The sequence below is a fragment of the Neofelis nebulosa genome, chromosome 16 (genome assembly GCF_028018385.1).
Source record: "Neofelis nebulosa isolate mNeoNeb1 chromosome 16, mNeoNeb1.pri, whole genome shotgun sequence".
NCBI lineage: Eukaryota > Metazoa > Chordata > Mammalia > Carnivora > Felidae > Neofelis > Neofelis nebulosa.
Window position 1 is genome coordinate 794845 of NC_080797.1, and position 23643 is coordinate 818487.

Sequence of the window (23643 nt, forward strand, 5' to 3'; positions counted from 1 at the left end):
ACTGAGCACGCGGTCCTGACCGGGACGGCTCTCTCAGCCGTGTGGCCGGGGACTCACGACCCCACGGGGGCCCCACGCATTGCCCAGGTTGTGCAGTGTCTACCCCTGTCCCCCAGGGCCGAGAGCTTCCTCAGGGAAAGGCCCCAGCCTCCCCCGCTGGCAGGGCCAGTGAGCCGACGCGTCCCCTGGACGGGTGACCGGTCCCTCCTCCCCACCGTCCGTTCCACGGTGGCCGACGAGGGACAGCGAGTCATCTGCTCTGGGCTCTGAGCGGCGATGAGCTCGGCAGCATGGAGTCCAGCCTCAAAGTGGACACTCAGTGGGCTGCTTCGTGGCTTGTCCTCGGAGTAGAAGTGAAGACCAGACCCAGGACTGGCTGGTGGTCCTGCTCGTGGCTCAGAACCCCTTCTTCTAGGTGCTTCTCCCTCAGGTCCTACGGCCTCTTAGGAGCTGTACCTCCCAACCCACCAGGGAAGCTTCCTCTCACACACACACACACACACACACACACAAAATCTAGAAGTTTCCACCAGATAACTCCCCTGTGCCACGAGCTGGGCTTTCACGTTCTTCAGTGGAAATCCGACCATCTCGGGCTGAAATCCTCGCAGTCCGGTATTGGGTTTATTTCTCTTGGTGCCCTGGTTCGGGATTCTGCTTCCCCCTTCCCTGGTCTGCTTGTCCAGATGCCCACGTCCACCCTGAGCGACGCAGGCTGCCCCCGGCCGGCCGCCGTAAAGCAGCGTTTATGGCCCCGCTTCCAGAGAAACCCCAGACCTGAGTCTCGGAATGCTGTTACCCAGTCGGGAAAGTCTGGCTGGTTTTTGTATTTAAAAAGTTAACACCAACACGGTACAAGAAATTCCGACGGTACAAAACAGCGTTGAGATGTCCCCTCCACGCCGGACCTCAAGGCCTCCAGCCCCTCCGGAAAGGGGTTCGCCAACAGTGTCTTCCACATCCTTCCAGAAACATCTCGTATATATGAGCTGTTGAAATAGATGTACATCCTCCTTATCACACGGGGCATGCTGTATACACTGTCCTTATTCCCGCCGCTCCCCTTAATTTATTTGGAGATCATTCCATTCCAGGGCATGTTAGGTTTGACTCGTTTTTATGTCTTTCCATTCAGCCGTTAATTTTGTTTTTAAATTGAGGTGAAATTAAATCCAGTGAGTTGTACGGGTCTTGAGTATACAGCTCAGTGTTTTAAGCAACCGTCTACACCTTGTGAGCGACATCGCCGCCCCCACCCCCCACCCCGGCCCACGTTCCCGCCTCCCTCCGCCTGGAAGGCCGCGTCCCCTTCCCGTAACCCACCCCCTCCCCCAGGCAGCCCCTGTTCCCGTAAACCTCCCTTACCGCGGGCTGGCTTTGCTCGTTGAACTTCATACACACACGGATCCGTAAAGTACACACCCTCTTGTGTCTGATGTATTTGCTGAACCGAATGCTTCTGGTAATTCACTCTGGTCGCTGTTGCTGAGTGGCCATCTGTCGTGCGAACAGGCTACAGTCTGTTTACTGTCCTCGGGTGGACTTTTGGGGTGTTCCAGTGTGGGGTTATTACGAATAAAGCCGTTCCCTTCTCCGCACGGGTCTGTTTGTGGACGTGGGTTTTCGTTTCTCCTGGGCACGGGCCTAGGAGTAAGCCCCAGGCTTTTTAAAAGCTGCATCGTACTCCGTTGTAAGAATGTACCGTCCGATGCTGTAGTGAACGTGCCTGGACTTACATCTGCATGAACCTACTCTCCCAGGACGGCAGGCTGCAGGGAAGGGTGTGTGCATTTAAATCTGGGACAGATGCTGCCCAACGGCTTTCCTAAGAGGCTCTGTGTGAGGCCCTATTGTCACACATCTTAGCAACTCCGTGTACGATCAAGCTTCTCAATCTTCGCTAATGTGACCATTGAAGAATACTAACTCATGATTTTCAATGTCTTTTTTTTTTTAATTTTTTAAATGTTTTTATTTATTTTTGAGACAGAGAGAGACAGAGCATGAGCAGGCGAGGGGCAGGGAGAGAGGGAGACACAGAATCTGAAGCAGGCTCCAGGCTCCAAGCTGTCAGCACAGAGCCCAGCGCGGGGCTCGAACTCACAAACCGCGAGACCGTGATCTGAGCCGAAGTCGGACGCTTAACCGACCGAGCCTCCCAGGCGCCCCTCGATTTCTTGAAATTACGTAGAACAAGGAACATGAATTTTTTCCCCACATATTTATAAACCATTTGTGTCTCTTTTTGGTGAACTCCCTTTTCCCATTTTTCTTCAAAAGTTTTTTAAAAGGCCTTTCCTTAGGGCCTTTTTTGGGTGGCTCAGTCGGTTGAGCATCTGTCTGACTCTTGATTTCAACTCAGGTCGTGATCTCAGGGTCTTGGGGTGGAGCCCCACGTCAGGTTCTGAGCGGACAGCACGGGGGCAGATTGGAATCCCCCCTCCCCCGCCGCCGTCCCTCTCTAGCTCACTATCTCTCTATCTCAAATACACATGAAAAAGTAAGTTTTTTTAAAAGGTCTTTTCTCATTCATTTGTAAGAACTCCTTATATATTAAGGACACTAGTCATTTGGCATAGGAATGTTCATAGTCTATGTTAAGATCTGGTGAAGCTCGTTACTCTCTGCTTATTCTTCTCTGTAATCTCCCTCAACCCCCGCCCTAGGGATTCTCACAAACTTTTCCGTAAGAATTTCTGAATCAGCTTCTCTAGTTCCAAAAACAACCCGGTGGGCATTTACCTCTCCGGCCATCTCTCCCACTGCTCTCCCTCCCCCTCCAGGGTTTCTGGGCCTCGGCGCTGTTGGCACTTGGGGCCGAATCGTTCTGTGCTGTGGGATATTCAGCAGCGTCCTGGCTTCTATTCACCAGATGCCAAGAGCAGCCCCACGCCCCCACCCTCCCGCCGGGACAGTGAAACACGACTCCACACGTTGCCAAGCGTCCGGAACCGCGGGCAGAGCCCATCTGGCTGCACCGGACCCCTCGCTGCTCCCCGACCAGGCGAGCCACACTCTGTGCCAGTGGCCCCACGCGCTCCATACGTTCCTTCATTTTTCTGTGCTGGCTGTCCATCCTCCAGCAGAGTATAATTTGCTTCTCGAGTTCTTTCGTTTGTGTCTCCCGCACCTTGAGGAGTGCCAGCCTCGCAAGGGCAGGGGATGTGGGCTGTTTTGTACTCCCGCATCCCCGAAGCCTGGAGCACATCTGGCACTTAGTGTAGTCTGACTCGGGTTGTTTCCGTTCAAGAGCTCATTCTGTTTTTAAATTGGAGAAATGAGTAAATCGGAATAGGTTTGTAGTCGAACTCAGGTGACGAAGGACATCTACACAGAAGATGCCCTTACCCGTGTATCCGAGCTCCTCCTGCACCCTCCCGTCCGGTGCAAAGTACGCTGTAAATAAGCAGCAGTAAATGTTTTTCGTGGTGAACATCTGTCCAGCCTGTTTCTATTTTCCCTGTTAGTGGGCTTGGGAAGCTGGGCCTCCGACTTACAGGGTGTGGGGACGGGCTGCCAGCAGGGGACGGGCCCCAGGACTGACCTCGGCCGGGGCAGGTGGTGTCCGGGACCCCTCCCGGTCTGGTCTCTCTCCTCGGCTGACCGAGCTTCCCAGGCACGCATCTCCGCCCCCCTCCCCGTGGGGCTCCAGCCCAGGGACACGGAAGAGAGATTGCTGAAGCCGGTCCCACCTCATGCCGTGTCCCCAGAAACCCAGGGGCTCAGCTCCAAGCTCTGCTGCGGGGCAGGGGACAGGTCGGAGAGCGACCTTTCTTGGCCGGTTCCCTCTCCTGAAGGGAGAGTCTGTGCCAGGGACAGACTATCCAGTGGGGCAGGGGTGTTAGAGGAGAGCCTTTCCTTCCCTTTCCGTTTCCCAGACCCTTCTGGCCCGGCCTGCCCCCCACCTGGTGCTACACTCCTGCCCAGGCCTGCAGGGTGGGGATGGGGGGAGGCCGGCCCCTCCTCCCGGGGTGGCCCCCGGCCTGTGAGGGGTCACGAGGACCTCTCCAGGCTTCTGAGAGCTCTGGGCCATCATCACCGCCTCTCGTGGGACCCCCTGTTCACCAGTGCCTGGGAGCAGGCCCCAGGCCCACCCCAAGGTCACCCTGACCATGCCTGGGGCAGCCTCCAGATGGGTCTGAAGCCGTGACCTGGACCTACCCCGGCAAGGGTCAGACCTGCAGAACACAGCTCCAGAAAGACGATATAAACCAAGCTGAAGGGGGTGGTGCAGAGGCCCCGAACACGGGTGTGCAAAGCGCTGTGCGGTGTCCCGCCTGCCCTGCCCCCAGCCGGGCGTTACACCGGCCCCCGCGGCCCTCTCAGCCTCGGAGCTGGGACACGGCTTCCAGGGACCCGGGGCTCCTGCCCATGGCGGGCTCTGTGGTGTCCGCGGTTGGCCACTTGACATTTATAGCCACAGAGCCTCTCGGCTCACTGTCCCTGCGGTGGGGCCCGGCTCTGGGGACAGCACGGCTGTGGTGAGCTGGGAGCTGGCCGCAGCCCCGAGGCTGAGCTGGGAGGGAGGCCCGGCGCCCGCCACGGGCTCGCCCCGAGCTCTTTCTAGAACCTGACTCGAGGCTGGGGAAGCTGCCGCGGTGCTGAGGCCCCCATCCCCCCCACCCCCTGTCCCCCGGGACCTCTGGCACTCCGGGCCTAGGTGCGGGTGCAGGGGTGAGGGAGCCATGGACTGGAGATGGGCTCACGGGAGGGCTGGATGCCAGGGGCAGGGGCCTCGGGGGGCCTCTGTGAGCTTGCCCCACCTGTATTTCGGACCCTGCGGCCCTGTGCGGCCCTGCCCTGGCTGGCCCTCAGCACACATGGGCAGCAGCCGCGGCTCCCTCCGGCCAGAGAGGGGCTGGGCTGGGAGGGGCTGAGGAGGCGGGCGGGGGGTCCAAACACGCCAGCCCCGGCAGAGCCGACCCTGACATGGTTCTGACTCCAAAAGCCCACTGCTGGCACTGGGAGGACTGGAGTTGTGTTGAACGTGGAAGGGAGGTCCCGCGGGCCTGAGACCTGGGAGGGGCAGGGCTTGGCTCCCCTGTGCCCAGCCTCGACTCTGCTCTGCTGTGGCTCAGTGAGGGGCCACCCAGTCACAGACTGGCTCCCTGCCCGGACTCTGGCCTGCCCCTGCCCCCCACCCACCCCTGGACCCTGGGGCCTGACTCTGGCCTGCCCCTCCCCCCACCCACCCCTGGACCCTGGGGCCTGACTCTGGCCTGCCCCTCCCCCCCACCCACCCCAGAACCCAGGGCCCTGACTCTGGCCTGCTCTTGGAGAACTCTGGGATTAAAAGTCAGGTCAGGGAGGGAGGGAGGGAGGAGGGAAGGAGTCTGGGGCCAGGCATGAGTCGGGCCTCTGGGCGTCTGGAAGCTCACACCCTACAATCCAGGGAAACTCCAGAGAGCAATCAGGGGAGAGGACGGGCGCAGGTAGGGCCTGATTATGGGGTGGGGTGTGGAGCGGGCCTGTGGGAGGGCAGGGCCACCTTGGGGAGGTGAGGCAGGACAGCTACCTAAAAATGGAGCCGATTTTCATATAAATAGAACACTTCTGGGTCTGTTTCTTTTTTAGAGTTAGGACTTATTTCAGCACTCTATCCTCCGCAAACGCCCCGGCAGCCCCTGGTGGTTTCAGCCTGGTGACATGGGCGGCTGGTTGGCTCGGGTCACCGTGCCCTGAATCTGGGTCCCCGCACCAAGGAGCGATTCAGTCCTCCATTCGCCGGCCCTGCCAGGTGCCTGGTGTGCGCCTGGATGGGGTCACGGGGAAGAATCCGGCTCTGTCCCTGCCGTCCAGGGTGGACCCGGGAAACAGCCCTCGGCCGCACAGACCGTGGAAGGGCACGTGTTACCTCGGTCTGTGTGAATCAGCAAAAGCTTCCCGGGATCCATTCTAAGCAGAGTTTTGAAGGATGCACACTTTTGCAGATTCTCCTGTTTTCTTTCTTTCTTCTTAACAAGCGGTAAACACCTGTGCCAAATATCAAACTAGTGACAGACAGACAGACGCGGACCCTGGCCTGGGGATTCTGGTAGGAGAGTCACGTGAACGGCGACAAGGGGGCACATCACGATAGACAGGAGAGGAGCCGTCAGTCCCACAGCTGGCTCGTCCTGGGGGTTGGCTGGGGCAGGGGGCGGTGGGCGTGGCCGGGGGGGGGCAACAGGTGCACGGAGGGGCAGGAATTGGCACTGGGCTCAGGCCGCCGCTTGAGCCTCAGGTTGTGTCTGCCTGGCAGGGGTGACAGCGACGAGGGCACACGGGAAGGGCCTTCGGTCGACCAGCAGGGCTCCCGGGACCGGGACGCAGGACAGTGTGGGGGCCCCGCGGGGAAAGGGCTGGTGCAGCTCCAGGTGTGCGAGCGGGCGCCCAATCCCACTCTTGCCCCCTCAGGGGTGTCTCCGTGGGGCTGAGAAGGGCTGTTCCCTGGTGGGTGGAGGGGGGGGCGGGGTCCGGGGACAGGTCTGGCCCCTTTCTGCTCCTTGGATTTTTTTCTCTTTTCTGAACGGGGTCCCTCTGGGCAATGCCAGCCCGTCTGTGACAACTGTCCCCAATGGCCAGGGCTTGGCCTATCTGACCCTGAGATGAGGGGCAGGGGCAGAGCAGCATTCAGGAGCCTTCCAGAGGGCAGAGGCTGAGATCGCCCTGACCGAGGACGGAGCCCACCCCCCCCCCCACCCCCCGGCCCCCTCAGCGGCTCGGCAGGCCCCAGGCTCAGGCCCGAGGCCGAGGCCGGGCAAAGCCGGGGCGTCTCGTCTGCTCACAAGCATCGGTGGTCTTGACCGAGGCCGGTGCTGACTCTGACAGCTGACTCTGGCTCTAACAAGACTGGCCCTGCGAGAGGCCCGTTACCTGCCAGTGGTTGGCATTCAAAATAGAATCTCGAGTTGCAGCAAAGCCTTTAATTCGATGTGTCCCAACAGCGGGTCGGTGTGTGGATGACTATGATCCGGCCGGTCCCGGGCTGTAATCACGGAGTCAGAATGAAAAATTACAGGCATTGTGTGGGCTTGTTTTAAATATAACGTAATCCACACCGTCCTCTCTCTTATTTGCTAGATTTGAAGTGGAGTCTTTGGCAATTGGCACAGGTTTTGCCTGACGTGTAGCGGATAAAAATGGCCCTTGCTCCGTGAACAGGGCACAAGGAAGGCCTCCCCAGACCCCAAGTGTTCCGTACTGCGCGTGGCCCATAGGCCACGGGGAGCGCAGGGTCCGTGCGGCCGTGGGCTCGGACTCGGGCCCCGCGTCCGCCCAGCCGTGGGAGAGTCCGGGCAGGTAACAGATGCATGGGCCCAGCTCTGTCGCGACGAGGAGGCCGCGCATCCTGGGGCGACCCCAGGGCCGCCACAGACACGCATGCCCTCTCCCTCCCCAAGCCTCAGCTGACCCGCTCAAAGCAAGCCGTAGACGCACCGCCTTTCGAGTCAGTCGGTGTTTCCTAACGGTGTTTTCCCCGGTGTCTTTGTGTGTGGTAAGGTGGGCACGGGTCGGTTCAGCCTTTCTGGAAAGAAAAAGTAGAATTCCACACGTATTCCTTCGGGGAGGAATCCGACCCGAGGGAAATAAATCAGGGACCAAGATTCGTGGCCAAAATAGCTTCACCGCGGTGTGTTTTGACGCTCTTGAAAGGCTGAGAAGAGAAACGGACGCCGCCCGGGCGACAGCAGGAGTTTACAGCGTGCTCACTCTGCAGCCCCTCGAGGTCACGGCACACGTCTCCCTGGGGGGCAGAAGCCTACGACAGAAAGTGAAACACAGAAGCGCGCACGCTGTCCGACCCCAGCGGTGGCACGGCACGGCCGCAGGAGGGAAGGGCGTGGCGAGTCTGTAGGATCGAATTTCGTTGGGGATGTTTTCTCCATTTTCCGAATGTTTTATATCTGGTGTAATAACAACCTTAAAACAGCTGAGTGTTGAAAAACGTCAAATACGATGAGTAGGGGGGACCTGCCGTCCGGGGTCCCGTCTGGCTTTCGCCGGCCGTCCTCGGGGTCCGCGAGGTGACCGCGGAGGCCGGGGCTCCCCCTGCCTCAGTGGCGGGCAGCGACGTGTCCCACGCCTGGAGTCAGCGATCCACCAACCGCGGGGCTTCCCCAGACGTGTCTGCCTGGGTAGATTAGTGGTCTTCTAAAATCTTCCCAGGCGCCCGAGAAACGTCAAAGCCGTTGGAAGCAGGGCAGCCGCCGGCCCAGCTCCATCCCTGCTGCACCACGGAGCGCCCGTGGCCCCCTACCCACCTGGGGCCCGGTGGGCTTTCTGCCTGAGACGTGAGCTCTCCCTGCCATTTAGGCGGGGGGCCCCGTTGCTGCCCACACATCTGGGCTTTGGGGACCCCCTCCTGGCTCTGCTGGACCACACATCCCCAGCTGCCAGGACACGCGGGCCCACCTGGCGAGCCGTCACGAGGGCAGGGAGACTCCAGGGCCTCCCTGGCGAGGGTCGCTCCCTGCCACCTCTCGGTAGGTCAGCCCAGACGAGGCCACCTGCAGAGATGAGGGGTGGGGCTGCAGAGGCCGGTGGCCAGTGTCCGGGTCTAGCTGGCAGCTTGCCTGGGACTTCCGTGAACCAGACCGGTGCCTGCCCAGTCAGCCGCTGAAGACGGACAGGATTCAGAAGCTGAAAGGCTGAGACAGACAGACAGACAGTCCTCAGAGGGAGGTGGAGCGGGAAGGACGGACGCAGAGGCTGTGACGCGGAAGACGCCCCCGGCCGAGCGCGCTCACCCTGGGGCAGACGTCTGCGGTGCCCACGACGCGCCCCTCCAAAATCAGCACACGCTGAGGAGGTGATGGCACCTCGTGCCGTCCAGACGGCGGGAAAACCATAAAATCCGCAAACACGTTGCCAGGGGCCTGTGAGTTAGCACAGCCTCGTAGGGAAGAAATCGGGCAATGCGTGTTGCCAGGGCTACTAAAACGTTTATCCCACCTTCCGCGGTAATCCCACCGCCGGGAATGTGTGGGAAGGACGTAATTCAACCGAAAAATGGCAGATTTGTCCGTAGGAGCTGACGAGTGCAGGGACAGCCCTCGTGTCCGACGTGCTCCAGTGTGGCCGCTGTGAGCGTTTTTAGAGATAGGGAATATGAAGGCTATCTGACAACGTTTAAGGATCCTTAGAATGCGTGCAAACAAGCAGAAAATAAAACTACCTACACGTGAAAATTAATAATTACGTAAAGCAGCTGCCGGGACGTTGGGGAGGCCCCGCCTCTGCTGGTGAACGTGGTCTGTGCCTCCCCACTGGCCACACAGACACTCCTGTCTTCCCCGGGGGCCTGCCCTGCTGTGCCCTGTCTGGGGCTCTCTAACCGCGAAGCCGCAGACCTCAGGCTGGTGGGGACACGGTCCCGGCCGAGCCCGCCCACCCGGCCAGCTCACCCTGGTGGCCCCACGGGGTCTGGGTGATGCCCGCTAAGTCATTCCAAGCTCACACCTCGAGGCACCAAACCAGAACAGATACGGGGGGGCTGGGTGTCGGGTTAAGAAAAGGGACGAATGAAATGGCTTTGAAGGCTCTTGCTGTTTGGAGGCGAAGCCATCTGGGTAAGCCCGCGCAAGTCCGGACTCCCAGCTACAGCGTCACGGGGCGACGGCGCTTTGTCACGGACTGAACCCTCCTGGCCTACCCGGCAGCAGGCACGGACCTGAGCCCGAATCGCCCGGCGCTCCTGGCGACCAGCACGGTCCACGGCACTGCGTAGGGACCCCGTACACGCTGGGGAGCGGGAGGGGACGGGAAGGACCGCGCGGTGCGTGGATGAACACGTCCCCTCGGACAAGTGTGTCTTTATTCGGAGCCCGTCTGCCTCCAGATGCCCTTTGCCGGTGTTCCCACAAGGCTGCACCCCACAGCAGGCCCGGCCTGTGCCTGCCGCACGGGGGCCAGGAACGCTGGGTGACGCGCCTGTGTCCACACCAACCTAACCTCGTTCGTTTGCTCCACGCGTGCTCACCGGACAAAGAGAGGCTTTAGGACAGTCCCTGCCCTTGATGGGTTTCCAGTCGCCCGGGAGACACGGGGGCAGGTCAAGGAGGCAGCGTCCCAGGGGGAGCCACACGGGTGCTGTGGGGGGAGGTGCAGCGGGGGCGTGGGAACACCCAGCAGGTGGGCTCGGGGGTGCGGGGAGGCCTGGGCAGGGCCTCGGGACAGGTTGCACGCCACCCGGCAGAAGGAGCGTCCGAGCGTCTGCTCAGGGTCCACCCGGGCCCCCCCCTGGCCGCCCACGGAGGAGCCAGCGACCCCGCGCAGACCCACGGGGATTCAGGGGCAGCCTCGGTCTGAGTCCCAACAGCGGAGGGTCCTGAAGTCCCTCCTGACCATTCGTTCACTCGTTCATCCGTCCTTAGGGCGAACGCAGTGCTGGCCTGCTCTGCACCAGGGGGCGGGAGGTCGTGACCCGCAAGCCGAGGTCCTTGTTCTTCCCGTGGGGCGCGCAAACTCCAGTGCCGGCTGTGTAAGTGCCGTGCACAGATCCTAAGGGCTGGGGTTGGGAGCGACGGAGGTGGGGGAGGGGGCACGTGATCGAGCGCCTGAAGGACACCAAGGGGCAGATCGTTACCAAATCCGGGGCAGAGCGCTCAGACAGCGGCCGTGGAGAGTGCACAGGCCCTGAGGATTAGCCGAGGCCAGCGAGGTGGGAAAGGGTGGAGGGTGCCGGGACACAGGGCAAAGGCGGCGGGGAGCCCCCGGGGTCGTGGTGCTGGCTCCTGGGGGGCTCCGGCTCAGTCTTAGAGTTCCCACATCTCCGCCAGGCTCCTGCCACGAGCACAAGGCCCCAGGGCTGGATCCAACAGGCTTGCCCGTGTGGGGGCCCACGCCATGCCCCACCCACAGTGCCCGCTGGGTCAGACGAGGACGGGGGACAGGCCACACGACGCCGGCCCCCGTGGCCCTGTCTCCCTCCGCGGCGGCTCTGGGGAGCACCGGCTGCACAGGAGTGAGCACCAGCAGGGTGTGATGGGAGCACGGCGCTCAGCCCACGGCCAGGCTGCGCGCCGTGTCGGAGGCGCAGAAGCACCACAAGGGTGTGAGGACGTGGGAAGGGAAGAGTGAAACGTTTCAGAAACGCACCCGTGGCGGCACTTTGCAGACGGGCCAGCAGAGAGGAAGGGGACGGGACGGTGGGGGACGGTAAACTGTGCTAGCGGGGCCTGGGGCTGGCCGGGGACGGTCCCGAATCCCGGTTTTCCAAGGTGAATGTGGCCGGGGCCCAAGCCTCAATGCCAGGACCTTCCCCTGAAGTATCCGGGGGTGTTCTGACGTCCAAAGAACCCGGTCTGGGGGTAGAGGGGGGAAGGGTCCTGTGGCAAGGCCTCGCTGGGGGGAGGACGGCGGGCTCGCCCAAGTGGTCACCCCAAGGCAAGACAGCCGGGGTTTCTATTAACAGCTGTCACCTCGGGCCTGTTGCTTCTCAGCTAAGGTCGGGCCTTAGCTGAGGTCGGCCACCCTGTGGGGATGGCCTGACCTCTGCTGTCCACTGCCTGTCATGGCATGGATGCTAAGCCGAGCGCGGACGGACTCGGAGGGGCTCTGTAGCGGGAGGAGGCCTCAGCGCTTTCCCCCAACGGGTTTGACGTGACTCCCAGTGTGAGCATGTCCCACACGGTGACAGCACACAGCACCTCCACTTTTACGGTGTGTGAACGCTCGGGCAGATTCCGCGCTTTTCTGTGTTCACTTCGTTAATGAGAAGAATGCAGGTTGCCATCCACAGCATTGACGTCACACTCCCAGATTTTCTTCTGGAGTTTAGTGTGCTGAATGCCCACCCTCGCTTCCCAAGCTCCGGCCACAGATCCCAGATACGAAACAGGAAGAGGGTGGGGGTGCCTGGGGGGCTCAGTCGGTTAAGTGTCCGACTCTCGATTTCCACTCAGGTCATGATCTCACGGTTCATGCGTTCGAGCCCCGCGTTGGGCTCTGTGCTGTCAGCTCAGAGCCTGGAGGCTGCTTGGGATTCTGGGTCTCCCTCTCTCTCTGTTCCTCCCCTGCTCACACTCTGTCTCTCAAAAAATGAATAAATGTTAAAAAAAAAAAAAGAAGAAGAAGGCATTGGAATAACACTTTTAATGTACAGAGAGAAAAAGAAAGTAAGGATTCTCTGTCCAGGAAAAAATATATTCCAAACACGAGGACAAACTTACAGCTTTACTGGACACACAACACCGGGAAACCTGCACTGACAAAGGGCTTCGGGCAGGAGGGAGGAAGGTGCGAGGGGACCCAGACCCTCTGCACCCACACGAAGGGACGGGCCTCCCGTGTCCCTGACGGTGCGAGGGAATAGGACCTTCAGAAGTCGTTATTGACATTTCTAGAAAACATCATCGAATACGCCAGCCATGAACGCGGGGTCTGCGACGTGGGGGACACACAGGAGGACAGCAGCAGAGGCGGGGGACGGGGGCGAACCCTCCAAGGCTCCCGTGCTGCATGCCACGCGCATAGCATCCACGTGTGGGCACAGCGTGGTCCTAAACGGGCGCTGTGAACCCTGACGAAACCCGTAACGGGAAACAGAAAGAGTAAATCAGCCAACCCCGACAATAATCACAGAAAATGGAAGCTGCCTACACATCCCGAGTTAAAGGCTGAAACGATTACGTTAGGAGAAAAAACCAAGATCCAGCTACAAGATACAACACGTCCTCCATACATGGGAAGACGGGCATTTCCTACCCATAAAGGGCCAATTTATCAACGAGACATGATGACGCTTCTGTACCTAATAACACCTTCAAAAGTGTAATGAGCTGTTTACAGAGTCTCCTGGGAATGAGAGTGTCTGGAGAATTCCATAGAAGTGTCGCTCCGTCTCTCCTCCTCCTCTGGTTTTAGTCTCGTGCACGGTGCTCCCTGCAAATTCACCGTAGGGACACCACACTCACAGTCACCTCCACTTGGCTATGACAAGAAACTGTCCCAGGAGGCAGGAAGCAGTGGTTGTAAGGATGTCTGCTCCTGGCCAAGCTGCCTTCGGCCGCTGCGGACTTCAGCTTTTCCATCTGTACCATGAAGGTCGACTGTGATGGGGGAAAAATGGGGGTGGGGTGGGTTTAAACAGTGAAGTCTTTCTCTGGGCCACAGCATGCGGAAGCCCCTAGAAGCTGGGTCACGGATCCAGGGCAGGATGCCCAGAGCACAGACCAGATGCCTCACTGGTTCTTCCCGTGGCTTGTGTGACGGGGGGAAAGAGGGTCCCGTTAAGGGCATTCTTTCGAGCCTTTTCCACACAGCTGACCGCGCTTACGCACATGCTGGATTCCCTGAGCTGCCCTCAGCTTACATTTAAACGGATGGATTACGAGGACGGTAACAGGTGCTGACTCGTGCTTGCTTAGTTTTCCAAACCAACCTGGTTGGCAAGAACCACAGACAGCTACCTAGCTCGATAAACCCAAGGGATTAGTAGATGGAGCCATTGACGGCGGGCGTTCTTGGCAGGGGCGGAGGGACAGCATTGCTGTCTGCTTCTTGTGCACCTGCTGGGCTCAGCCTCACATCCACGTCACAGGTCCAGAAGCTCCCACGGTGTGTGGTGGGGGGAGGGCACACAGACACGGTACACAGAAGGTGCTTCCAACATGACGACCGATAGAAACTTCTTTAACATACGGGGCATTTTATTTATTCTTTTTGAGTTTAATTAGTTTTGAGAGAGTGTGTGTGTGTGTGTGTGTGTGAGCGGGAGACAGGCAGAGAGGGAGACAGAGAGAATCCCAAGCAGCACAGAGCCCTACGTGGGGCTCGAACTCACGAACCGTGAGATCATGACCTGAGCTGAGATCAAGAGTCAGACGCTTAACCGACGGAGCCACCCTGGTGCCCCAACACACGGGGTCATTTTACACCTGTGGACTCGCAGATGTAAAGCAGAGTAAGTGACAAATATCTCGTGATACCCTTTTCCTTCATAACTCTTGTCCTTTTTTGGATGCCATCTTGCTCTGTGTATGCCTCTCTGGGTTTCAGCTTTGAAACACGGACAAGTGAAATTGGGAAGGACAGACTTACATAAAACCCTTTTTTTATGGCATGATCATAACAAAGAGAAGGAAGCTCCCAGAATCCCGTATCCTTTCAAGAGAACCAATCATCTGGAAATCAAGTCTTTGGCGTTTCCAGTAATCTTCCAAGCCGTCTTCCCCGTGCTACTACGAAGGGGTCCGGAAGCGGTGAATGCGGAAAGGTCTAGAAGGATATGCACCAGGCTGCTGACATCAATGATTTCCAGAGGATGTAATGGAAAGGAATGATGACAAATTATTAAATTTTTCTTTACACGTCATTGATTTATCTTCATTTGTTACACGTAACACATATCACCTTTGTAATAAAAATGTCAGTAAGGAACATTGTTAAAGAAAAGCAACTACTTTGTTCATTAAAAAAAACCCACTGATTTCTGGGACACCCGGGTGGCTAGGTCGGTTAAGCATCCGACTTCAGCTCAGGTCATGATCTCATGGTTCACGAGTTTGAGCCCCGCGTCGGGCTCTGTGCCGACAGCTCAGGGCCTGGAGCTTACTTTGGATTCTTTGTCTCCCTCTCTCTCTGCTCCTCCCCCGCTCATGCTCTCTCTGTCTCTGTCTCTCTCTCAAAAATAAGTAAACATTAAAAAAATTTTAAAAACCCCACTGATTTCTGGGCGATTGGGTAGCTCAGTTGGCTAAGCGTCTCACTTGGGTCATGATGTCGCAGTTTGTGAGTTCGAACCCTGTGTCGGGCTCTGTGCTGACAACTCGGAGCCTGGAGCCTGCTTCTGCTTCTGTGTCTCCCTCTCTCTCTGCCCCTCCCTTGCTCACACTCTGTCTCCTGCTGTCTCTCAAAAATAAACAAACAGTAAAAAAAATTTTTTTAACAGAAAAATTAAAAATAATAAACATAAAAACCACTGATTGGGGCGCCTGCATGGCTCAGTCGGTTGAGTGCCCAACTCTTGATTTCGGCTCAGGTCATGATCTTGCGGTTCGTGAGTTCGAGCCCTGCATCGGGCTCTGCGCTGGCAGCATGGAGCCTGCTTGGGATTCTTTTTCTGCCCCTCCTCTACTGGTGCTCTCTCTCTCTCTCTCTCTCAAAATGAATATTAAAATAAATTAATTAATGAATTAAAAAAGACACTGATTAAGAGAGTGTTTGTATATAATGCACATGGTCTGTCATGCCAAAAAGAATTAGTAAGCTCACCAAAGACTAAATTCCAAAGTCTAATTGTTAGTTTACAACATCAGTTTTATGAGTCAGAAGCTTTAGGGTACCCTCTGGGGTTTTACACCACCCCCCTGGCCTGAGCCCCTGAGCCCCTGAGCCCAGGGCACTGCCCCGTGATTAGATGAAGTGGTGTGGGTAATGACTTAGCACAGTGCCTGGCAATGGCCAGTGCCCGACCCCACCGCGAGGTCCTGCAGAATCAAGGTCACCTACACCTGCTAGATGGGACTGCCCACCCGCCTTCCCTCCAGGGATAAATGTCACAGGAGTCACTGACAGCAGGCATGTAAGGTCTCCTCAAAATCAACATCTCCCTCTCTCGGAGCACCTGTCCTGACATGTGACAGAGGCCACTGCCTCTAACCCTCTCCAGCAGCAAATCCTTCTCCCAAGTGGGGTGCTTCCCCCAACGGACCACGCTCTAGCCTTCTAAGCTGCTAGAATCTTCAGAATTTTCAACCTTGATACCGTTGGTATTTGGGGCCGAGTGGTTCTCTATTGTCGGGGGTGGGGTGGGGTCCTGCACATTGTGGCAAGATTATTGGCATCCCTGGGCTCCACCCGCTAGATTCCAGAAGCCTCCAACCCGCACAGTTGTGACAAAAATATCTCCAGACACTGCCAAGTGTCCCCTGCGAGGCCAGAGTGCCCCCAGTGGAGAACCACTGTTACCGGTTCAGGTGGCCTTGGCCCTCCCATGAGGACCTGGGACTAGGATGACAGGTTGATATCCACATCCCCTGCCCCCACCTCCCCCGCCAAAAAAACCCCCCAAAAACCCAGGACATGAACCTTCGAGACCTTCCCAGGAGCAGTAGTAGCCTGTGAAAGCCAAGATTTGTCTACCATTTTAGTGCAAACTTTCTCCCTTATTGGTGGCCACCAGGAGGCTCTGGGCAAGGAAAAATTGTGGCAGGTCCCTGTGGGGCTGAGAGAGGGGAAGGGGTGTTCAGCCAGCTGGTACTCGCGAATCCATTCACGGGGCATAAAAGGAGCGGGACAGACTGGCAGGTGACAGTCACTCAGTCCCGTGGCTTTAATGCCACCCATGCACCCACGAGCTCTCAATTTGTACTTCCAACCCTCACCTGTCACGGTAGCCAGCCTCCTGCACCCCGCCGCCCCTCTGCGTCTGCGGGTATTTTGCAGGCATCTCAGACTCAACGTGCCACACCTCAACTGGGTTTCCCCCCAGACCTGTCTTCCCTAGTGACCCTCATCCCAGGAACTGGCACCACCGCGCACCGGACCGCTCCAGTCATTCTTGGTTCTCTTGTTCCTCTCCCTCACCTTCCACGTCCATCAGTCATGTCAGCTCTGCCTCCAAAACACGTCCCTATCGGCCGTGTCTCCTCTAGCTCCCCCTCTGCCGGCGCCACGGCTCTGCCTCTGACCCTCTGCGCGCCGCCTCCCGAGGCTGCGCGGGGCCGGTGGGCGGGGCCTGCGAGGAACCGGAGGAGGGGCCTGCGCGGAGCCAGGGGGCGGGGCCCGCGAGGGGCCGGGGGGCGGGGCCTGCGGAGGGCCGGGGGGCGGGGTCGCAGCCGGAGCTGGAGAGCGGGGCCTGCGCGGGGCCGCCCCCGCCCCGCATCCCACACTGCCCCGCGACCGGAAGAGGGGCCGCCGCTTCCGGAACCTGCGGGCAAATTGCTCGTGGGGACGGTGGCAGCGGAGCGGCTTTGCTCGCGATGGCCGCGGCCGTCGCTATGGAGACAGGTAAGTAGCGCTCGGGACCCTAGCAAACACAGGTGCCCCGGGCCAGACATCTCTTCCCGCTTCCCCGGGGACTCCTTTGCGGCGCAGCTCCGGCGGGGCTCCTGTCCGCGGCTCCTTCCTTCTCACCTCTGCCGTTCGGACGCCGACCCCATCGGCCTCCCGGCGAGGCCCCAGCGGCAGGACGCGCTCCTGAACCGTCCCTTCCGCCGCTGGTTTTCCGCGTCCCCGATGAGCGTGCTTAAGTGTGAGATGTCGCCCGACTGTGAGCCTTTCTGCCCCTGACATTTCTCGAACCGGCGCACGTCCCGCCGGCCCGTTTGCAGCTTGCATTCGGGACTTTCCCCGGGGTACTTAGCGGGGCTCTGAGGCGCAGTTATTACGACCTTCTCCCGCTGATCAGTCTGGAAATCTCGGGTCCCGGTTCCCGGGTGGTGGGTGTCCTGCCCCGTGGGTGCGCCTTTTGCTCTTGTCTTTAGAGGAGCGCCTCACTTGATCTTGTTGAGCAGAGCGCTCTCTGCTTCCCCCGGACTAGTGGGGAAGGGCCACCTTCCCCCACGCCCAGTTTAGGAAAACCACGCCGTGCCCTTACTTTTGCAGAAATACGTTCTCAGCAGCAGTCACGTCTTCTTCTACAAGTCAGTGTTCTAGATGGTGACCTTTATTTTGGGTGACTTTTGCTGTATTCCGTCCTAGATGATGCTGGAAATCGACTTCGGTTTCAGTTGGAGTTGGAATTCGTGCAGTGTTTAGCCAACCCCAATTACCTTAATTGTAAGTTGTTGGGCGCCTAATGGAATTGAGTACCTGTTAACATCTCTGACAAGAAGAATTGCAGTTCGTAATAATGTCTACTTTTATGTATGCTCAGTTCAGTGGGATCACTGCTACACTTAAACGGGTGTGCGTGTGTGTGTGTGTGTGTGTGTGTGTGAACGGACTGGGACTTATGTTCTGAATTCAGTGTGTGGTGGTGGTGGGGATTTACATACGTAGATTCTGTATGTTAGGGGTCACCGATCGGTACTTCCAGGATTGGTTTGCTCTACAGATATATTTTTTGTTTTTATGCCTTTCAGTTCTTGCCCAAAGAGGTTACTTCAAAGACAAAGCTTTTGTTAATTATCTTAAGTACTTGCTTTACTGGAAAGAACCAGAATATGCCAAGTATCTAAAGTAAGTTTAATTTTTACAGTCCTAAATATGTATGTAGTGTATTATATTCCAAGACACTGACATTTAACGGACTTTGTAGTTTCACATTGGAAAAAATGTATTTTGAACCCCTCTACGTCTTAGTTTCTCCGCCTCATCTCTAAGTTGGGTTACTGTGCAATCTCACTGCTCATCCCTGCCTCTCTTACCCTCCTCCTGTGTCCTCCCGCCTCCAAGCCAAAGGAAGCAAAATAATTTTCTACACAGAAGCCAGCTTGATCTTTCAAAACTGTTACGACAGGACACTTTGCTGCTTAGAGCCTGTCAGTGCCCTCCCATCCCATGCAGAACAGAGTCCCTTCTCTTTACCTGGGCTCAGGCTCTGTGTGACCTAGCTCTGTCTCGTCTGACTGTACTCGTACCACTCACCCCATCTCTCTGCGTCTCCGACCCTGACGAGCCCACAGTCTTTAAGTGCAATGGCATAGTCGTCGGCTGAAAACTGAAGAACATAGGGCACTTATCGGCAAGATTTTCTGGAGGGGGTGACCGTATCTGATTCTTATTACGGCCACATCTCAGATAGTGTGGGTTTGTCCCAGACCATTGCAAGAAGGTGAACCCTGCAGTAAAGCAAGCCAAAGGAATTTTTCGGTTTCCCAGTGTATAGAGCTTATGTTCACACAATACTGCAGGCTATTAAATGTGCAATAGTGTTTAAAAAAAAAAAAAAAAAGGTAGATATTTTAATAAAAAAATATATTGTTAAAAAATGCTAACCATCATCTAAGCCTTTAGGAAGTCATGATCACAGATCACCATAGCAAATATAATGAAAAGTTTAAAATGTGAGAATTATTAAAATGCGACACGGGGACATGAGGTAAGCAAATGCTGTTGGAAAAATGGTGCGGGCAGACTTGCTTCATGAAGGGTTGCCACACACCTTTAGTTTGTAAAAGAAAAAAAAGGCAGCATGTCTGTAGCTGTTGTCTTTCTTTAGAGCCTCGTATGTGCAAGACCTGTGTTCTTTAAACCTTGAACTCGGGCCTTTTCTTTGTCTAACTAGGTAGTCAGAAGGCAATAGTGAAACTTGTCTTTTTTTTTTTTCCTTGTCTTTTTCTTTAAAAAATTTTTTTTCTTAATATTTGTTTTGAGAGACAGGGCGAGAGCATGAGTGGAGGAGGGGCAGAGAGAGAGAGAGAGAGAGGGAGACACAGAATCTGAAGCAGGCTCCGGGCTCTGAGCCGTCAGCACGGAGCCCGATGCTGGGCTCGAACCCACGAACCGCGAGGTCATGACCTGAGCCGAAGTCAGATGCTTAACCGATTGACCCACCCAGGCACCCTTCTTGTCTTTTTCTTTTTTAAACAAACACATTTGAGAGGAAAATGATTCAAACCTGTACTTTATCCAACTCACTTTTTTGATCTGTGTCTAATAACTGATTTTTGAAGCCCGCATCTCTCTGCCTGCAGGACCCCTTTGCTCCCTTACTGGTCCTTTGTAAACAGCCACTTATTTAATAAGCACAGTGAAGACTTTATTAGGTGGTGTGTGTATGTAGACTTGGAGACTCCGTGTGGACACAGGGCCACAGGCACGGGGAGTTCTGTGTCCCCCCAGTGTTGGCGGGATGGCCGGCTGCGCTCTGGAGGGTTCCAGGGAGCGCCTGTTGCTCTGTTTAGGGACAGCCGGTGCCCTTGCTAGCTGCATGACGGGAAGTGTTTCCTTTTATTGGGCTAGGGTACCCCCGTGTGCAGCTTCAACCCAGATCTCCAGTTTTGCCCCTGAGTCAATCCAGAACCCGTCTGTGACCCCTTGAGGCAACCACCCTTCAGATGTTTGCATTCAAGAGAGGTTGCAGGCTAACCGCCGTGGGCGTGTGTCACCAGTCGCAGGAGGCTTTTGTTTAAGAGTTGCTGACCTTAAAGGTCGGAGAGTTTCGTATAATAATCCAGACTTGTAGTTACTCCTTAAATCTGGAGGGTCTGCTCACTGCAGGGCTTCCCCCTTCCACGTTGGGGCTGGCTCACCTGAGGGGCGGCCGCCGCGTGCAGACCCTGGCACCGCTCGTCCTGCTTCCCCGGTAGCCGGTACCCGCACCTGCGACGTAGCCTTACCCGTGCTTTCTCAGCCGCTGTCAGCCGTTTCTCACGCGCCCTCCCTGGGATATTGTGCCACCGTGCCCTCCACTGTTCTGCCAGGAACTAGACACAGGCCTTCGGGTGCAGTCAGGGTGCAGTGGACCAGCCACACTTCTTCAGGTGGACGTTACGCTCCAATAAGTATAACTTGAGTTCCTGTTACTTTTTCATGGGGGAGGGGGCAGGGATTCACATCGCCGACTCGCTGAGAGCTTTATGCCAACTCCAACTCCTCCGTTCTTGTTTTCATCAGTGCTGTTAACTGAGTTCTCCGTTTATGCCTCATTTACTTTTTCGAAATCTAAAGGGGCAACTTTCCTTTGGTACCTCTTACTTCCTCTTGTCGGTTAAGGCCAGAGTTGTAGCCTGTGAAAATACTTACTCTGAGCGTTGTCTTTACAAGTTGGAGAGATGATCACTGCGTGTCCGAGTTCCGTTTATTGACCGAATGCCACCTGAGACCACTCTCGTGGTTGTCACGGTGGTTTAGGTTACAGGTGAGGAAGCTAAAGCTGCCCGAGGTTGAGAACCTTGTCCCAAGGCCAGCCGGCTGGTGAGTGGCGGGGCTGGTATTCAAACCCAGGTCTTTCCCCGTCCCGAAGCCCTTCAGACCCAGGTCTTTCCCCGTCCCGATGCCCTTCAGACCCAGGTCTTTCCCCGTCCCGATGCCTGCATGAGAAGGAAAGAGGTTGGGTGTGAGCAAGGCATTCAGGCTCAGGCACCAACAGCTACGAGCAGCTGTGTCTTTGGAGTGCCGATCATACCGATGTTGTCTCAGAAGGACAGCAGTGGCGTTGCGCCCTGCTCCTCAGCGTGGTCCCCAGACCGGCAGCCCTGCTGTCACTTGGGAGCCTGTTAGAGATGCAGAACCCAGGCCCCCACCTCAGACCTGCTGAATCAGTGTCTGCGTTCAGGGAGTGATTTACGTGCGCATGAAGACGTGGGAGGCACCCCGCGGTATATACGGTTTTCATCCTTCCGACCTGTCTATACCGCCTGCACAAGTCTGGCTCCGAGCTCTCTTACGGTTGAAGGTTTTTTAATGGACTCAGATCTCATGTCTTTTCTCTTTGAAATAATTTCACTTATGAAATAGCTGCAAAAATCATAAAGAGAATTCCTATGTATTCTTCACCCAGATATTTTAAATGTTAACATTTTCTGTAACCACAGGACAGCGATCAAAATCTGAACATTAACGTTAACATATTATCTAGTCTGCAGACTTCATTCTGATTTTGTCCGCTGTCTCATTAATGACCTGTGTCTGGGACGGTATCCAGTCTGAGCTCCTGTGCTATATGTTGTATTTATGCCTCCTTAAGTCTTTAATCTTGAGTTTCTTGGTCCTTCCCCCTGCACCCCCCCCCTCTGCCGCCCCCCCCCCCCCCCACCGCACTGTGACCCGGAAGTGATTTTCTAAACTTCTTGGTATATATCCTGTCAGGAGTTGCCGGAAGTCAATTTGACCTGCTACTAGTGATGTTAATTTTGGCCACTTGGTTGAGGCAGGTGGTAACTGCCAGGTTTTACCACATCACGTTACTAGTTTTCCTTTTGTATTTACTAAGTGTCTTGCGAGGAAGTGCTTCGAGACTGTGTACATACTTTGTTTCGCGTCATACTTTGACCCCCTAATTTTCGCGTCTGTTGATACCTGCCCGAAGCAGTTTTTGCTTGATTTTCTAATTCTGTCACTTTCTACGTTAGTCAGTTGTGGTTTAGGTATGAGGATGAATCATTCCTCTTTTCCCTATTTATTTATTCATTTAAAAGAGTCACATCAATATGGACTCCTGGATTCTTATTTTTTGGATTATAAGTGTGTTTTCTTGTAACGGTTCCAGATTTGGCCACTAGGAGCCCCTTTAGGTTGCCTCCTGAGTCCTTGTGACTCATCCCCACGATTTTCTGGGCACTCCTCTTTCTGGCACTGCATAACATTCCCGGCTCATCTTGTACCTTCCCTGCCTTAGCCCTGGAGCCAGCCATTTCGCCAGGGGCCCTGGAAAATGGTATTTCACAATCCATCATCTGAGTGTGCCTGTTGGTACCAGTGTCATTGCTGCTAGGCCCTCTCAGGACACACAGCTAAGAAGTGTGTGTGTGTGTGTGTGTGTGTGTGTGTGTGTGTGTGTGTGTACGTACGTACTTCTAATCCTTGTCTGTTTCTGTGTCTCTATATTAAAAGCCAGGAGTTCATACTGACGTTTCCAATTGCAGCTCCTTAACACAGGGTCCATTCCAGCCTCCCCCGCCATCCTGTGTGGAACAACTTTCCTACCAGTCAGCGACCTGGCTCTCTTTATCTGAGGTGTGCTCACGCACTCAGTTGCTCAGTCTCAGAGTACCCGTGAAGCAATTCCAGAACTGTTACGTCCCTGTGGAAAGTAGGGCACAGGGCTCGTGCGTAGTTATTTCTGAAACGGAGTCGGTTTTGAATAAGAGTTGTCCTTCTCACTCCTGATGGAAAACTGGTAGTTATCAACTATAAACAGGTAATTACTAAAATAAAAAGTGTTTATGGTCCTCATCTTGGACACCACCACAGAGCTGAATGATTGCCCCCAAGGTTTGACTCTGCTTACCAGCTCCCGTGTAGTGTTGGGCGGGCTATGCAGTCTTTCTGAACTTAAGTTTTTTTCCCTTTGGAAACTTCCGCTTCATGCTGACTTGTGGTGAGCGGCTTCTTTGCAGAAGCAGGAAACACAGAGCCTGTACTACCAACGTGAACGGATGTTCTAGAAATGGTAGGCTACGACATCGGTTTGGGCGAGAAACAGTTGGAGCCTGCGCCGGTCGTTAACTTGTCCACTCGCACCCAGGTACCCACAGTGTCTGCACATGCTCGAGCTGCTCCAGTACGAGCACTTCCGCAAGGAGCTGGTGAACGCTCAGTGCGCCAAGTTTATCGACGAGCAGCAGATTCTGCACTGGCAGCACTATTCCCGGAAGCGGATGCGCCTTCAGCAAGCCCTGGCGGAACAGCAGCAGCAGAATAACGCAGCGGGAAAGTGAGAGCCGGGTCCAGGACTGGCTTCCGGGACGCGTCCATACTGCTCTCGTGCAGAGAACACACAGACTCTCCGGGCTGCCTTCCCCGGGGCGGCACCTAGAACTGCAGTGTATTGTTCAGTGCAGCTAACTTTTTGCTAATAGATTACTTCTGTCCAACCAGAATCGTTCTCCTTTGGTTTCCCTGTGGATTTGTAAGTTATGATTAGTACTCGACCAACTGAATAAAAACAGAAACGTTAGGTGCTTTAAACCAGCTTAAGCAGTCGTGGGGGGGGGGGGGGCAAGGGGAGGGCCACCAAATGTCCCAAACTCTAATAAGCCTAGCTCTGTTCCTTACACGTGGTGGGTGGGGCCTGGGCAAGTCCGTCTCCCTCCTTCTTACTGTCCGTCTGAA

The 23643-nt window shown here is 56.1% G+C and overlaps 1 protein-coding gene and 1 long non-coding RNA gene across 2 annotated transcripts; one reads left to right on the forward strand and one right to left on the reverse strand.

Moving 5' to 3' along the window:
- Positions 1-12060: 12060 nt before the first annotated feature.
- LOC131497707 (uncharacterized) lies at positions 12061-16652 on the reverse strand. The gene is made up of 3 exons (XR_009255099.1): positions 16510-16652; positions 12903-13031; positions 12061-12502 (listed from the first exon to the last, which is right to left on the reverse strand). It is a non-coding gene; the product is annotated as an uncharacterized LOC131497707 (long non-coding RNA).
- A 123-nt stretch (positions 16653-16775) lies between these two features.
- MED31 (mediator complex subunit 31) lies at positions 16776-23499 on the forward strand. Its single transcript, XM_058704569.1, has 4 exons — positions 16776-16932; positions 17626-17703; positions 18009-18105; positions 23057-23499. Exons 1-4 carry the CDS (start codon positions 16905-16907, stop codon positions 23247-23249), a joined length of 396 nt encoding a protein of 131 aa, XP_058560552.1. The 5' UTR covers positions 16776-16904; the 3' UTR covers positions 23250-23499.
- The last annotated feature ends 144 nt before the right edge of the window (positions 23500-23643 follow it).

What these genes read in the sequence shown, in the direction of transcription:
- MED31 (XM_058704569.1), top strand. Translation starts at nt 16,905, where the DNA reads ATGGCCGCGGCCGTCGCTATGGAGACAG. An exon ending in CAACCCCAATTACCTTAATT is followed by an intron (nt 17,704 to 18,008) that starts GTAAGTTGTTGG and finishes TATGCCTTTCAG; the next exon opens with TTCTTGCCCAAAGAGGTTAC. An exon ending in GAATATGCCAAGTATCTAAA is followed by an intron (nt 18,106 to 23,056) that starts GTAAGTTTAATT and finishes ACTCGCACCCAG; the next exon opens with GTACCCACAGTGTCTGCACA.